At 44.6% G+C, this 14,990-nt stretch overlaps 1 protein-coding gene across 1 annotated transcript in view; it reads left to right on the plus strand.

Annotated features, from left to right (window-relative positions):
* The first annotated feature begins 206 nt into the window (after positions 1-206).
* The window catches only part of galnt17 (polypeptide N-acetylgalactosaminyltransferase 17), a 314,798-nt gene continuing 300,014 nt past the window's right edge, over positions 207-14,990 (plus strand). Inside the window, exon 1 of the mRNA XM_078422462.1 lies at positions 207-895. Within this exon, the coding sequence (XP_078278588.1) occupies positions 661-895 (235 nt within the window). The 5' untranslated portion in view covers positions 207-660. The remainder of the gene's footprint in view (positions 896-14,990) is intronic.

Genomic DNA, 14,990 nt, shown 5'->3' on the forward strand with positions numbered 1-14,990 from the left:
TGCCCACCCCAGCCCAGCCCACCCCAAGCCCACCCCAGACCAGCCCACCCCTGCCCACCCCCAGCCCAGCCCACCCCAGCCCCACCCCACCCCAACCCACCCCAAGCCCAACCAAGCCCACCCCAACCCAGCCCAGCCCACCCCACCCCTGCCCACCCCTGCCCAGCCCACCCCAGCCCAGCCCACCCCTGCCCAGCTCAGCCCAGCCCAGCCCAGCTCACCCCACCCCACCCCACCCCACCCCAGCCCAGCTCACCCCACCCCACCCCACCCCAGCTCACCCCACCCCACCCCAGCTCAGCTCAGCCCAACCCTTCGCTTCCAACCATCGCAGCTGGCATTTGAAGAAGGGTTTGGGCGGCAGCGTTGGACAGGTGAGGAGACCTCTGCAGCTGTACTGGGCGCCCGCCTGCGATTCTGTGCACAGACTCACCTGGAGAGAGGAAAAGACCTTCCCAGTGACCGGACCCTGAGATCAGGGGAAGGGGTGGTGGACGAGTTGCCCCAGTTGGAAGAGCCGCTGTTCCCCGGCTTGTACCCATTCTCTCTCTCTCTCTCTCTACACTCAACTCTGAGTTGTGCTCCTGCCCAGTGCAGTGAGTGCAGTCCGTCCACTCGCTTGACTTGGCACCGGGAAGGACCACCGGCTTCCATCGATTGATGGCTTCCCTTCGCAGGGTGAAGGGGCTCCTGATACTCAACCTGGTGGCCGTGGCGGGCTTCTTGATCTTCCTGGCCCGGTGCAGGGCTCCGTTGAAGGGCTGGGAGGCGGTGCAGGCGGTGCAGAGCCGATCCGAGTCCACCAACCTATCGTCCCGTGGCTCGCCTCCTGTCCAGCTTGCGGTGCTGAAGAGACTGTCGCTCCTGGAGGATATCGTCTACCGACAACTCAATGGTAAGAAGCTCAGAGCGATTTCTCCATCACATCTTCCACACCCCGCACTTACAGTGCCCCCCCCCCCCCCCCCCCCCATAATGTTTGGGACATAGACCCATCATTTATTTATTTGCCTCTGTACTCCACAATTTGAGATTTGTAATAGAAAAAAAATTACATGTGGTTAAAGTGCACATTGTCTAATTTCATTAAAGGGTCTGAAGAAGATCTGAAGAAGGGTCTCGACCCGAAACGTCACCCATTCCTTCTCTCCCGAGATGCTGCCTGACCCGCTGAGTTACTCCAGCATTTTGTGAATAAAGGTATTTTTATACATTTTGGTTTCACCATGTAGAAATTACAGCTGTGTTTATACATAGTCCCCCCATTTCAGGGCACTATAATGTTTGGAACACATGGCTTCACTGTCGTTTGTAATTGCTCAGGTGTGTTTAATTGCATCATTAATGCAGGTATAAGAGAGCTCTCAGCACCCAGTCTTTCCTCCAGTCTTTCCATGACATTTGGAAACTTTTATTGCTGTTTATCAACATGAGGACCAAAGTTGTGCCAATGAAAATCAAAGAAGCCAAATGAGAAACTAGAATAAAACTGTTAGAGATATCAGCCAAACCTTAGGCTTACCAAAATCGACTGTTTGGAACATCATTAAGAATAAAGAGAGCATTGGTGAGCTTACTAATCGCAAAGGGACTGGCAGGCCAAGGAAGACCTCCACAGAAGAATTCTCTCTATTATAAAGAAAAATCCCCAAACACCCGTCCGACAGATCAGAAACACACTTCAGGAGTCAGGTGTGGATTTGTCAATGACCAATGTCCGCAGAAGACTTCATGAACAAAAATGCAGAGGTTACACTGCAAGATGCAAACCGCTGGTTAGCTGCAAAAATAGGATGGCCAGGTTACAGTTTGCCAAGAAGTATTTAAAAGAGCAACCACAGTTCTGGAAAAAAGGTCTTGTGGACAGATGAGACAAAGATTAACATATCAGAGTGATGGCAAGAGCAAAGTATGGAGGAGAGAAGGAACTGCCCAAGATCCAAAACATACCATCTCATCTGTGAAACACGGGTGTGGGGGTGTTATGGCCCGGGCATGTATGGCTGCTGAAGGTACTGGCTCACTTATCTTCAATGATGATACAACTGCTGATGGTAGTAGCATAATGAATTCTGAAGTGTATAGACACATCCTATCTGCTCAAGTTCAAACAAATGCCTCGAAACTTATTGGCCGATTCATTCTACAGCAAGACAATGATCCCAAACATGCTGCTAAAGCACCAAAGGAGTTTTTCAAAGTTAAAAAATAGTCAATTCTTGAGTGGCCAAGTCAATCACCTGATCTGAACCCAATTGAGCATGCCTTTCATATGCTGAAGTGAAAACTAAAGGGAACTAGCCCCCAAAACAAGCATAAGCTAAAGATGGCTGCAATACAAACCTGGCAGAGCATCACCAGAGAAGACACCCAGCAACTGGTGATGTCCATGAATCGCAGACTTCAAGCAGTCATTGCATGCAAAGGATATGCAACTAAATGCGAAACATGACTACTTTCATTTACATGGTATTGCTGTGTCCCAAGAGGTGCCCTGAAATGGGGGGACTATGTATAAACACAGCTGTCATTTCTACATGGTGAAACCAAATTGTATAAAAATGGCCTTTATTAAAATCTGACAATGTGCACTTTAACCACATGTGATATTTTTTTCTATTACAAATCTCAAATTCTGGAGTACAGAGGCAAATAAATAAATGATGGGTATTTGTCATTTATACATTATAATCATTATGGAGGGGACTGTTTGTCCTTTTGAAAACTCGCAGATGTAAAGATGCCAGTTGTAGCACACCCATCGGTTTAAAGTCCTATTTCAAATCCATAGCTGATTTCTAGGTCGGTAGTTCCTTGGGATGGAGAAAGATTTGCATCTGCTCCAGTTCTGAGAAGAGGTATGTGTGGGGGGAAGTTCCTTTAACGTGGTGTGCTGATGTACACTATAATTTCCCCTCTCTATCCTTCCCCTTCCCCATCCCCTGGTACTTTCCCACTGCCACTGTAGGAAGCCCATCACCTTGTCCCTGCAGAGACACAAATTGCTGGAGGAACTCAGCGGGTCAGGCAGCATCTCCGGAGAACATGGATAGGTGATATTTTGGGTCTCGATAGGTGATGTTTAGGTCTACCATTAAGTTGGCGGTAGATGATATCCTCCTGGTCTCGACCCAAAACATCACCCATCCTTTTTCTTCGGAGAGTTTGCCTGACCACTGAGGTACACTGAGGTACAGCAGCTCTTTGCGTCTCTCTTTGATATATACCAGCATCTGCATTTCCCCGTTTCTACACCTTGATTCTGGACCTCCATCCTCACCACCATCCAGTGACCTAGGCAATCTTTCAGATGAGCCAACGATTCTTATGCACCTCCACCAACATGGTCTTTTGCATTTGGTGCACTCAATGTAGCCTCCTCTCCATAGTCATACAGCGTGGAAACAGGCCCTTTAGCCCAACTTGCCCATTCGACAAGTGATAGAGTGATACAGTATGGAAGCAGGCTCTTCTGCCTGGCCACACCGGCCTACATGTCCCAGCTAAGCTAATCCCACCTGCCCGTATTTGGCCCATATCCCTCCAAACCTGTCCTATCCATGTACCTGTCTAACTGTTTCTTAAAAGTTGGGGTAGTCCCTGCTTCAACTACCTCCTCCGGCAGCTCATTCCATACACCCACCACCTTTTGCATGAAATAGTCACCCCTCAGGTTCCAGTTAAATCTTTTCCCCCTCACCTTAAAGATATGTCCTTGGGTTCTCGATTACCCTACTCTGGGCAAGAGACTTTGTGCATCTACCCGATCTATTCCTGGCTTGATTTTGCACGGTGAGACTACGAACGGACCAGATTTCCGCTTTGTCGAGCACCTGCGTTCTGTCCACAGCCCTCATCTTGAGCTCCCAGTTGCAAGCCATCTGAACTTCCCTCCCCATTCCCAAACCCACACGTCCCTTGTCAGTCTCATCCACTGCCAGGGTGAAGCCAAACGTAAACCAGAAGAACAGCATCTCCTCTTCAATTTGGGTAGTCTACAACCTAATGGCACATTGACTTCCCATATTTCAGATAACCCCTCTGTTCATCCAGCCAGGTCCTCTCACTGACCTCCTTCTTTCCAACTCTCACCCCACTCCCTCTTCCTCAGTTTCATTCCCGACCCTAGCCAGTTCTGTTTGCATATCACCCACACACTTAACCACAGTGGCCACTACCCCCTTCCACCTGCCTATTGTCCTTCCCTTGTCTGGTTCCATGCATCGCCTTCTTTCTGATCAGGTTCCATAACCTGCAGCCATGTTTTCTCCACTTATCACCTCCCAGTGCCTGCCACTATGTCCACTCTTCCCACCTCACCTGAATCCATCTGCTCAACACTTGCCGGCTGCTGCTTCATCCCCCCCCCCCCATCTCTTTTAAACCTCAGTCCTGAAACACCGACCATCCCTTTGCCTCTACAGATGCTGCCTGACCCACTGATACCCTCCAGCAGTATGTTTTTGTTTCACCACAGGAAGTTGATCAGACCATTGGCAAGGAGGTCCAAGGGCAACCGAGATGCCAAACATTGCCACCCTCCCAAAAAGTCCTTAATGTTCTGACCAAAATTTGGCACTCACTCAAAAGGTTATTTGGTCATGCCCAAAGTGCAGTTTGTAGGAACCTGCTGTATTCATTGTGGGTTGTGTTTTCCTGAATAAAATGATGCCTGGAGGCAAATAGGATTTCAATGGCTTCAACTGATCATTATGTTTCATTTGAACTAACCTAACCCAATGAAGTTAATTTGTTTAGTTTAGTTTAGTTTAGAGATGCCGTGCAGAAACAGGCCCTTCGGCCCAACGAATCCGCACATTAACACTACCCGACACACACTAGGGACAATTTTACACTTATAACCAAGCCAATTAACCTACAAAGCTGTAAGTCATTGGAGTGTGGGAGGAAACTGAAAATATCAGAGAAAATCCATGCAGGTCACGGGGAGAAGGTACAAATTCCGTACTGACAAGCACTCGTAGTCAGCATCAAACCCGGGTCTCTGGCGCTGTAAGGCAGTAGCTCTACCGCTATTCCACCGTGCCGCCCAAATTGAAGGTGCATTTTCCCAAAAGGGCAAGGGATGTACCAGACTTTACTAGTTTATCCAGTTTCCTGGAAAGGTAATCAAGCTTGATCTGAATCTGCTGAATTGTGCTTGATTAGGACTTGGCTTCTGATAATTCTGGGCCAGCAGTATCCTCTGACTGCACCCATAGGACAGCATACCTGGAGGCTGCCACTTGGTGGTACTTCCACCAGTGGAACATGAGAAGGTAAGAGGAAGATACAGGGGATGGCCCTTCTGCCCTTCATGCCTGCTCCACCATTCTGTACATTCATGCCTGATCTTCGACCTCAGGAACTCTTTTTGGGATGATCCACATATCCCTTTACTTCCTTCACACCCAAAAATCTGTCACTTTCGCTCATGAATATATTGAGCAATTGACCTACGACAATCCATTTGGCCAAAGCGTCCCAGAGCTTCACTGCCCTCTGGGAGAAGCAATTTATTCTCATCTCTGCAATGAATGGCAAGCCCATAATTTGAGATGCTAACTCATATGCTGGAGGAACTAAGTGGGACAGGCAGCATCTAACTCATAGTTCCAGAAGTTCCATTCAAAGAAAACTTTATCCTTGCATCTGCCTTATAAAACCCGGAAAGAGTTTTTCTTGTTATGTGGTAACATTGCACCTCCTCTCTCTCCATCCTTCCCCCACCCTAGTCCTATCGCTAATTTCACTATTTGGATTCCTTCGCTATCACCTTGTCCCCAGCCAACAAAGGACCTTGTGTAGGAAGGAACTGCAGATGCGGGTTTAAATCGAAGATAGACGCAAAATGCTGGAGTAACTCAGCGGGACAGGCAGCATCTCTGGAGAGAAGGAATGGGTGACGTTTCGGGTCCGGACCCTTCTTGAGAAACGACACCCTTTCCTTTTCTCCAGAGATGCTGCCTGTCCCTCTTTATCTAGAAGAGAATATTTTAATTTAATTGTCAATCTTTTGTCCATTTGGTGTTTATAATATTTCATAAATACGTTAAAATTCTTACTTGGACCTTCAGAGAAGCCAAGCAATGTGCAAGGTGTGAATGTGCCTGCCCAACTTGCTGCCTTTCACCTGTGAATCCAGAAGGAAACACCATGAAAGCAGCTGGGAACCTGGCAGCAAGCCGTTCAACACTTGGAAATCTATTCCAAATTAAATGAATCGCCCTGACAAATTAAAATAACACACTGCTCAAGGAGCTTTAATGGACTGGCGGGACTATCGTATGTTGAAAGGCTGGAGCAATTAGGCTTGTATACACTGGAATTTAGAAGAATGAGGGGGGATCTTATTGAAACATATAAGATAATTAGGGGATTGGACACATTAGAGGCAGGAAACATGTTCCCAATGTTGGGGGAGTCCAGAACAAGGGGCCACAGTTTAAGAATAAGGGGTAGGCCATTTAGAACGGAGACGAGGAAGAACTTTTTTAGTCAGAGAGTGGTGAAGGTGTGGAATTCTCTGCCTCAGAAGGCAGTGGAGGCCAGTTCATTGGATGCTTTCAAGAGAGAGCTGGATAGAGCTCTTAAGGATAGCGGAGTGAGGGGGTATGGGGAGAAGGCAGGAACGGGGTACTGATTGAGAGTGATCAGCCATGATCGCATTGAATGGCGGTGCTGGCTCGAAGGGCTGAATGGCCTACTCCTGCACCTATTGTCTATTGTCTCTATCAACAAAGGACCATTGGGGGCTCCACCTTTCCTGAGTTTTCGAAGCAGGCTCTGCTTTTTTTTTTGTTCTGTACCTTCCCATACCCCTAGTGTTCCCCTCCCTGTCTCGAAATGTCACCTATTCTTTTACTCCAGAAAAATTTGCCTGACCCATTGAGTTACTCCAGTGTTTGGAGTCTAACCAGTATCTGCAGTTCCTTCTTACATATTTAAACTGAACTACTGTTTACCTTTGTACATCCGATTATCAGTTCACTTTCACATTTCTTGTATTCTACCTCCTCTTTATTAATGCCTTTTAGGCAACTTTGTAAGTGTTTGTTTTGAACTTCTTTTGAAAGCCAGGCCTAAACTACTTTCCCTGTTCCAATTTTGTGCCTTAAAGTTTTGATATTTTAAATTATTTATTGTTTACCTTTTTATGTTAATATTAGCCTTAGCTCACGTATTGCCAAATCTTTTTGATAATGTATCTCAATATATCTTAGCCAATTCACGTCTTAGACTTTCGTAATCTGCTTTGTTTAAATTTAAAGGCCATGTTTTGGATTGAGCTGAATCACTTTAAGTCTTCAGATAAAATTCTATTAGATGATAATCACACCAGATGATGATAAACTACCATTTTATTAATTAACTCTTTTCTATCTAAAATAACCTGCTCCGTAATTATTTTTTCAACACACCGATTTGGAAAACCATTCCTTGTACACTCTATAAATCTACCTCCATGCTGTGCATGCAAATTTGATTTGTTCAGTCCATATGATTAAAGTCCTGTTTCACTGTATCAGCTTTGCATACACTTCTAATTCCTTGATTTACATGTGTATATTACCAGCACGCTCTAGGAGTCTATAGACAATTCCCATCAGTGATTTCTGTCTCTCGCTGTTTCTTCACATCGCCCAAACTCATTCTGTTTTATGATTTTCCAGTTTTTCCAATCTCTGTTCCTTCCTCTCTACGCTTATCTCATTCTTTATTATCAAGGCCACCCTTCCTCCTTTTATGTACTTACTGCCTATCTATTCTAAAATTGAAGTAGCCTATTTCATCGAGATCCTGACCTTGGCCATTTTGCAAGTACATCCCCTTAATGCCTGTTTGATCAAAGCCGTACAGTTACTTGTATAATTAATTAATCTGTCTTGGTAAGAGTTCTTTATGCATTCAGATAAAAAGCCTTCAATGTTGCCTTTTTACCGTTTTTTTCTCAGTTCTGACCGTGATTGGATATAAGTTGAGTCTCGTTTAGTTTCTTATCACTTGTACTGAGGTACAGTGAAAAGCTTTTTTCTCTTGCTAACCAGTCAGCGGAAAGGCGATGCATGATTACAATTGAGCCATCCACAGTGTACAGATACTCTTATCGAGTCCATAAGTGGCACAACACAGAAATGTGCCCTCAAGCCCAACTCACCCACTTGGACTCTGATACTAATTCCATTCCATTTGGTCCCGATCAAGGCTCTTGACCTGAAATGGCGACTGTCCATTCCCATCCGCAGATGCTGGCTCATCCACTGAGTTCCTCGCATCAGTTTGCATCTGCAGGTTCTGGTGTCGCCTTCTGTCTGTGTGACGTTTGGTTGTTCTGACCCTTCCTGACAAAACTGGGCAGCACGGTGGCGCAGCGGTAGAGTTGCTGCCTTACAGCACTTGCAGCGCCGGAGACCCGGGTTCAATCCCGACTACGGGCACTGTCTGTACGGAGCTTGTACGTTGGTAGAAACAAGACCCACAGAAAGGCTTTGACCACATCCTCGATTCATTGTCTCTGTCTCCTCTAATCTCTTCAAATGACAAAATAAAATATCTGCTTTGGGAGTCCCAACCCAATGAGGTGAACGATGAGTCCAGCACAGTAAATGGTAAAGTGGTGCAGAACAGGGGGATCTGAGAGTACAGGCGCATGGTTACCTGAACATGGTGGTTACATAGATACATAGATACATAGACAATAGGTGCAAAAGTAGGCCATTCGGCCCTTCGAGCCAGCACCGCCATTCTATGTGATCATGGCTGATCATCCAGTGTCAGTACCCTGTTCCTGCTTTCTCCCCATATCCCTCGATTCCGTTAGCCCTAAGAGCCATGTCTTAGTGAACGCCCAGTCTTTAATCCAGAGTGAAGAATTCTAAAATTAAAGGGCATAGGCTTAATGTTAGAGGGCCGTGATTAAAGAGGGAACTCAGGGGTAACGTTTTCACTCAAAGGGTAGCCTGTACAGTATCTGGACAGTGCTGCCAGAGGAAGCTCTAGAAGAGGATATAATTATACATTTTAAAGGATGTTAGGACAAAATTACTATCTACCTCTTAGCTGACTGTCAGACTGTCCTTGATCGGACTTTCCTGTTTTTACATTACAAACCATATCATGTATCTATACACTGTAAATGGCTCGATTGTAATCATGCATTGTCTTTCTGCTGACTGGATCGCACGCAACTTAAGCTTTTCACTGTACCTCGGTACACGTGACAATGAATTAAACTGAAGTGAGGAAGGTTTTAGAAGGATATTGGCCAAATGCAGGCAAAGTGGACTTGCCCACTGTGCCACCTTGGTCAGCATGGATAAGTTGGGTGAAGGGCTTGTTTCCACGGTGTATAGCTCTTTGACACTATAAGGGGCACAGAATATAGAATCTTTTTCCCATCATAACGTAGTAAATACAAGATGGCCTAGGTTTAAGGGGAGAAAAGAGCGGCAAGGTGGCGCAGCGGTAGAGTTGCTGCCTTACAGCGAATGCAGCGCCGGAGACCCAGATTCGATCCCGACTACGGGCGCTGTCTGTACGGAGTTTGTACGTTCTCCCCGTGACCTGCGTGGGTTTTCTCCGAAATCTTTGGTTTTCTCCCACACTCCAAATACGTGCAGGTTTGTAGGTTAATTGGCTCGGTAAATGTAAAAATCGTCCCTAGTGGGTATAGGATGGTGTTAATATGCGTGGATCGCTGGTCGGCGTGGACCCGGTGGGCCGAAAGGGCCTGTTTCCGTGCTGTATCTCTAAACTACACGGCATTTGAGGGGAAAGTACTTTTTGCACAGACTATTTGATATTGATGCCAGAAAAATGGTGGAGTAAGATACAGTCACTACATTTAAGAGACATTTAGAAAAAAATAGGTAATACATAGAAGGATATGGACCTAATGCTTGAATGCTGTGACTTTCAACCCACGACTCCCACCCCATGCAGGACACTGTCACTGTACTGAGTAGCTCCTTCAGTGACAGACTCCTTCACCCCAAGTGTGTGAAGGAGAGATATCGGAGGTCCTTCCTTCCCGCTGCTGTGAGACTGCACAACCAGCACTGCTCCCAGCAGACCAGTCAACAGTAACAGTAAAGGAAAAACACAGTAAATGATGACAATTATCCTTATCTTTATTTTTATTTATAATGAATGTCTCTTGCTATCCACTTTGCTGCTGCAACACTGCAAATTACCCCGGTGTGGGACAATTATAGGAATATATTATATTATTATGTTCTATGAAATTGATGAATAACTTTCAAATTATTAGTGTAGTCTTATGTAGGTCAATGTGCTGGCTAACATCCTGCACTAGGTAACCCCCATAACCAACAAGGAGATAAATGAGCTGAACATACTGATAATTTAACATTGTGTAACTTACTTAATTAATGAGCTGCAAAGGCTCACCGGGTATGCATTGGTCTTTCCAATCGTTACAGTAAACACTGTTGCTCAGAGTAATTTGCTTTTTTTTAATGTGCCGTTGGAATAACCTCTACGACTACCTTGCGGATGATAATTTAAAACAAAGACGAAATGTGATTTTTTAAATTTTTTAAAGGATTATTTAAGCTTAGAGCAGCGAAGAGCGGGCAGAGTGGAAGTTTAATTACTTTGATAGCCAAACAGCTAGAAGCTGCGGTAATTAATTCCGGCTTGATGATCTTGCCGAATGCAGAAATGTCAGAGTTGGATTGGGTTTGGGTTAGTCATCAAATTTCAGCAACTGGGAACAAAAGGAGATTAAGTTGTCAGGGATTTTACTATTTCGGTCTCTTATTATTGGGATGTCATGTTGCAATTGTGCAAAATACAAGTTAGACCTGGATTATTAAGTGCAGCTCTGCTTGCCACATCATGGGAAAGGTATCATTGCACTGGAGAGACCGAGGATGAGATTCAGCAGGATGTTAGGCAGCCTGTCCCTAAAACACGAGGCCGTAAGTCTGGGTGACATCCTCGTAAATCTCTTCCACACCATTTCCAACTTAATATGACCCCTTTTTATAGCCGGATGTCCAGAACTGCATCGAGTACGCCAGGCGTGATCTCACCAACGACGTGCACAGCCGCATCACGCTGTTACCATTTTTGTACTCGGTATCCTTCCCAATTAAGGCAAGCGTGGTAAAAGGCCGCCTTCACCGCCTTGTCCACCTGTCCCACCACGTTCAGGGAGACCTGGAGAGTATTGCGGAACAGAGAGACCTGGGAGTACAGGTGCATGGTTCCCTGAAAATGGTGGGACATGTGGACCAGGTGAGCATATTAGGTGTACTGACAGACCATTGTCAATGCCAGATTTTAATAATTCTTCTTCACTGCCAGATGTATTGCCATGTGTGACACTGTTGTGCATATACCCTCAAGGTCTAGCTACATTGATGAGCACCTCCTGAAGAACTACTGCTTACATTAACAATTGCCTTTTCCCCCCCCTTTTTTCCCCCAATACTGCTTGAACTGGAATAATTTTCAGGCTTTGTATTAACATTGTGATCATCTAAATTTGCAAACGAACAATCTATCGGTGAATTCACCTTGAATTTATATTTACAATCAACCAATTATTATATTCAAATCTAAAACCTGATGTAAACAAAAAAAAAAATTCAGCACTTATCCAAATGGATACATCGATTTTGTTTAGTTTCAATTAGCGAATGAGCCAGAAAATAGGTAGTGGCATTCTGCTTTGCAAAATCAGCATCTATTTTCAAGCTAATATAAATCAGATCCTAGTGTAACAAATCCTAGTAAATAATGTTCATGATTTATGCAGAATTCAATAGTTTGGTGCCAAAATTGCGTGCGATCATCAAAAACAATGAGCTAAACTTTTTTTTTTGATGAAAGGTAGTGGGTCTCTGTTGCGGCATTAATATTTTTGAAAAATTCGAAAGATGTTTTTGGCATGGTTTTGTCAAAACCTTTGACAACGTCCTGCACTGCAAGGCTAGATCACACGAGGTCCAGCTTGAGCTGGCCCGGGTACCAGTTGGATAGCAGATTGAAGATAGGCACAAAAAGCTGGAGTAACTCAGCGGGTCAGACAGCATCTCCGGAGAAAAGGAATAGGTGATATTTCGGGCTGAGATCTTTTTTCAGTGAGAGTCGGTGGAAAAGGAAATGAGAGATATAGACAGTGATGTGAAGAGGCATAGAACAAATGAATGAAAGATATGGAAACAATAGAGATGATGATAAAGAAACCAGGCCATTGTTATCTGTGTATTCATTCACAAAATGCTGGAGTAACTCAGCAGGTCAGGCAGCATCTCGGGAGAGAAGGAATGGGTGACGTTTCGGGTCGAAACGTCACCCATTCCTTCTCTCCCGAGATGCTGCCTGACCTGCTGAGTTACTCCAGCATTTTGTGAATAAATTGATTTGTACCAGCATCTGCAGTTATTTTCTTATACTCATTGTTAACTGTTTGCTTGGTGAAAACGAGTTATCAACAATGAAACTCACCAGGACGACAGTGAAACTAGTACAACCACAGGGATGGGGGAGGGATAGAGAGAGAGGAGATGCAAGGGTTACTTTTAGTTAGAGAAATCATTATTCATATCGCTGGCATACAAGGCTGGTCTGTTGTTTGTCATGTATATTAACAAGTCGGATGAATATGTCGGTGGCATGATTAGTAAGCCTGTAAATGAGAATAAAATTGGTGATGCCGGGGACAGTGATGAAAGCTATTTTAATTCCAACAGGATCTAGGTCTACAGGAAAAATGGGCAATGGAATGTCAGATAGAATTTAAATCGGACAAGTGCAAAATAATGCGTTTTAGGAGGTTAAACCAGGGCAAGATATAGAATTTTGTAGAAACGGAGAGATCTAGGGGTACAAATACAAAGTTCCCCGAAAGTGGCGACACAGTTACGCGAGGGGTGATGAAGATATAAGGTCAGGGCATTGAGTGCAAGAATTGTCATACTGTAGTTATAGAAGATATTGGTGAGATCACATGGAGTATTGTGGGCAGTTCTGGTCACCATACCATAGGAAGGATGTAATTAAGCCAGGGAGGGTGCAGGAAGGAAACATAAGCATATTGCTGTGACAGGAAGACAAGTTACATGGACGGAAGAGATGGGGCAGGACTGTCTTCATTGGAGATTTTTATAAAATCATAAGAGGCAGAAATAAGGTGAATGGTCATAGTCTATTTTCCCAGGGCAGGGAGGTCTAAAACCATAGGGATAAGTTTAAGGTGAGAGTGGAAAGATTTAAGGGGTCTGTGGGTCAGGTTTTTAACACAGAGGGTGGTGGGCATATGGAAGAAGCTGCCAGAGGGAGTGGTAGATGTGGGTACAATTGCATTTAAAAGGCAGATACATGGATAGGATCTTGCACCAGGCATTATTCCTTTTTATCATGTATCTGTACACTGCGAATGGCCCAATTGTTATGATGTGTTGTCTTTTAGCTGACAGGTTAGCATGCAACAAAGCTTTTCACTGTACCTCGGTACACGTGACAATAAACTAAACTCAGATCAAGAGAATTAGATGGGCTGTGTTCATCCTTGCTTCTCTTTGCCCCTTCCTGCCTCCCATCTCAACCATTTCCTCCTCTCTGTATTCCATCTTTTCTCACCTAACCCCTCCTCTGTGCCTGCAGTCTGAAGTTACACCATGAAGTTGCACAATTTGCTTGCACCCAAAGTCATGAAACACCCCCTATATTCTTATTGTGTATTTTGGAGCATCTAATTTTCTTTGATATTTTATAGTTTTTATTATTCATACGATGAGAGGCATTTTACGGTCACAAACTTATTATCAGTAAAACTGGGTGCTGATTTCTTAACTTTCGTGGCAAATATTTGGTGTTTCTGCATTTATATACAAAACTATCATCAAGTTTCTTCAGGTAGTGTAGAAAAATAAATGCAGATGCTGGTTCAAATCGAAGGTATCACAAAATGTTCTTCATATTATTTTGGATGTTTATAATTTTGAAACATGGATGGCAGATTTGTGTACAGATAGGATGAACACATGTTGAAGGACACACGAGGAAAAGGTAGATTTTTTAATTAAATACTCTGAATCAGCGGATGTCAATAGCCCAAGCTACACAGAAAAGGTTTGTTCATCTTGGTTAATAGCGTTCCATTTTGTTTCCTAGATTGCAAGTTAAACATTTTGGGATGATGGAGATTATGCAGCATGCTTACCTTGTGGAATCAATCAGATTGCAATTAGAGGCCGATTCGATTGTCCAAAACAGGTTAATTTCCTGAGAGGAGTCTGAGATTAATTACTCCTTTTAATCCCCGAGTCGTAAAACCTTGGAATTACATTGATTAGTATTTGCTTTATTATTGGCACGTGCACCACGGTGAAAGATGTTGTTTTGCTTGCTATCCTGGCTTATCGTACCATGCTTTAGTATAACCGTATCGTCCATGAGTACAACAGTGCAAAAAATAAGAGGAAGCAAAGTGCAGAACATGCTCTTACAGCTGCAGAGCAAGTGCAGGTGAAAACTTGTGCCAAGTTCAGCAAAGAGGTAGATTGGAAGATCTGGAATACATCCTCAGCATTTGGCAGGTCCATTCAGGGACTGATGTTAGCGGGGAAGAAGCTGTTCTTGAATTTAGCGGCATGCGCATTCAAGCATTTGTATCTTCTGCCTGACGAGAGAGGGAAGAAGAGACAATGACCGACCGGGGTGCAACTGTCCGAGATTCTGTTGGCTGCTGTCCTGAGGCAACATGAAGTGCAGATGGAGTCGATGGGGGGTGTTGGGAGGGGGTGGGGGGATGGGGTGGGGGGGGGCAGAGGAGGAGGCTAGTTTGCAGCGCCCACAACTCTTTGCAATTTCCTGTTGTTTTGTGCGGAGCATCTTGATAAGATACCTTCTATGGTGCATCTCGATAAGATACCTTCTATGGTGCATCTCGATAAGATACCTTCTATGGTGCATCTCGATAAGATACCTTCTATGGTGCATCTCGATAAGATACCTTC

Source organism: Rhinoraja longicauda, chromosome 26 (assembly GCF_053455715.1).
Source record: "Rhinoraja longicauda isolate Sanriku21f chromosome 26, sRhiLon1.1, whole genome shotgun sequence".
NCBI classification, from domain to species: domain Eukaryota; kingdom Metazoa; phylum Chordata; class Chondrichthyes; order Rajiformes; family Arhynchobatidae; genus Rhinoraja; species Rhinoraja longicauda.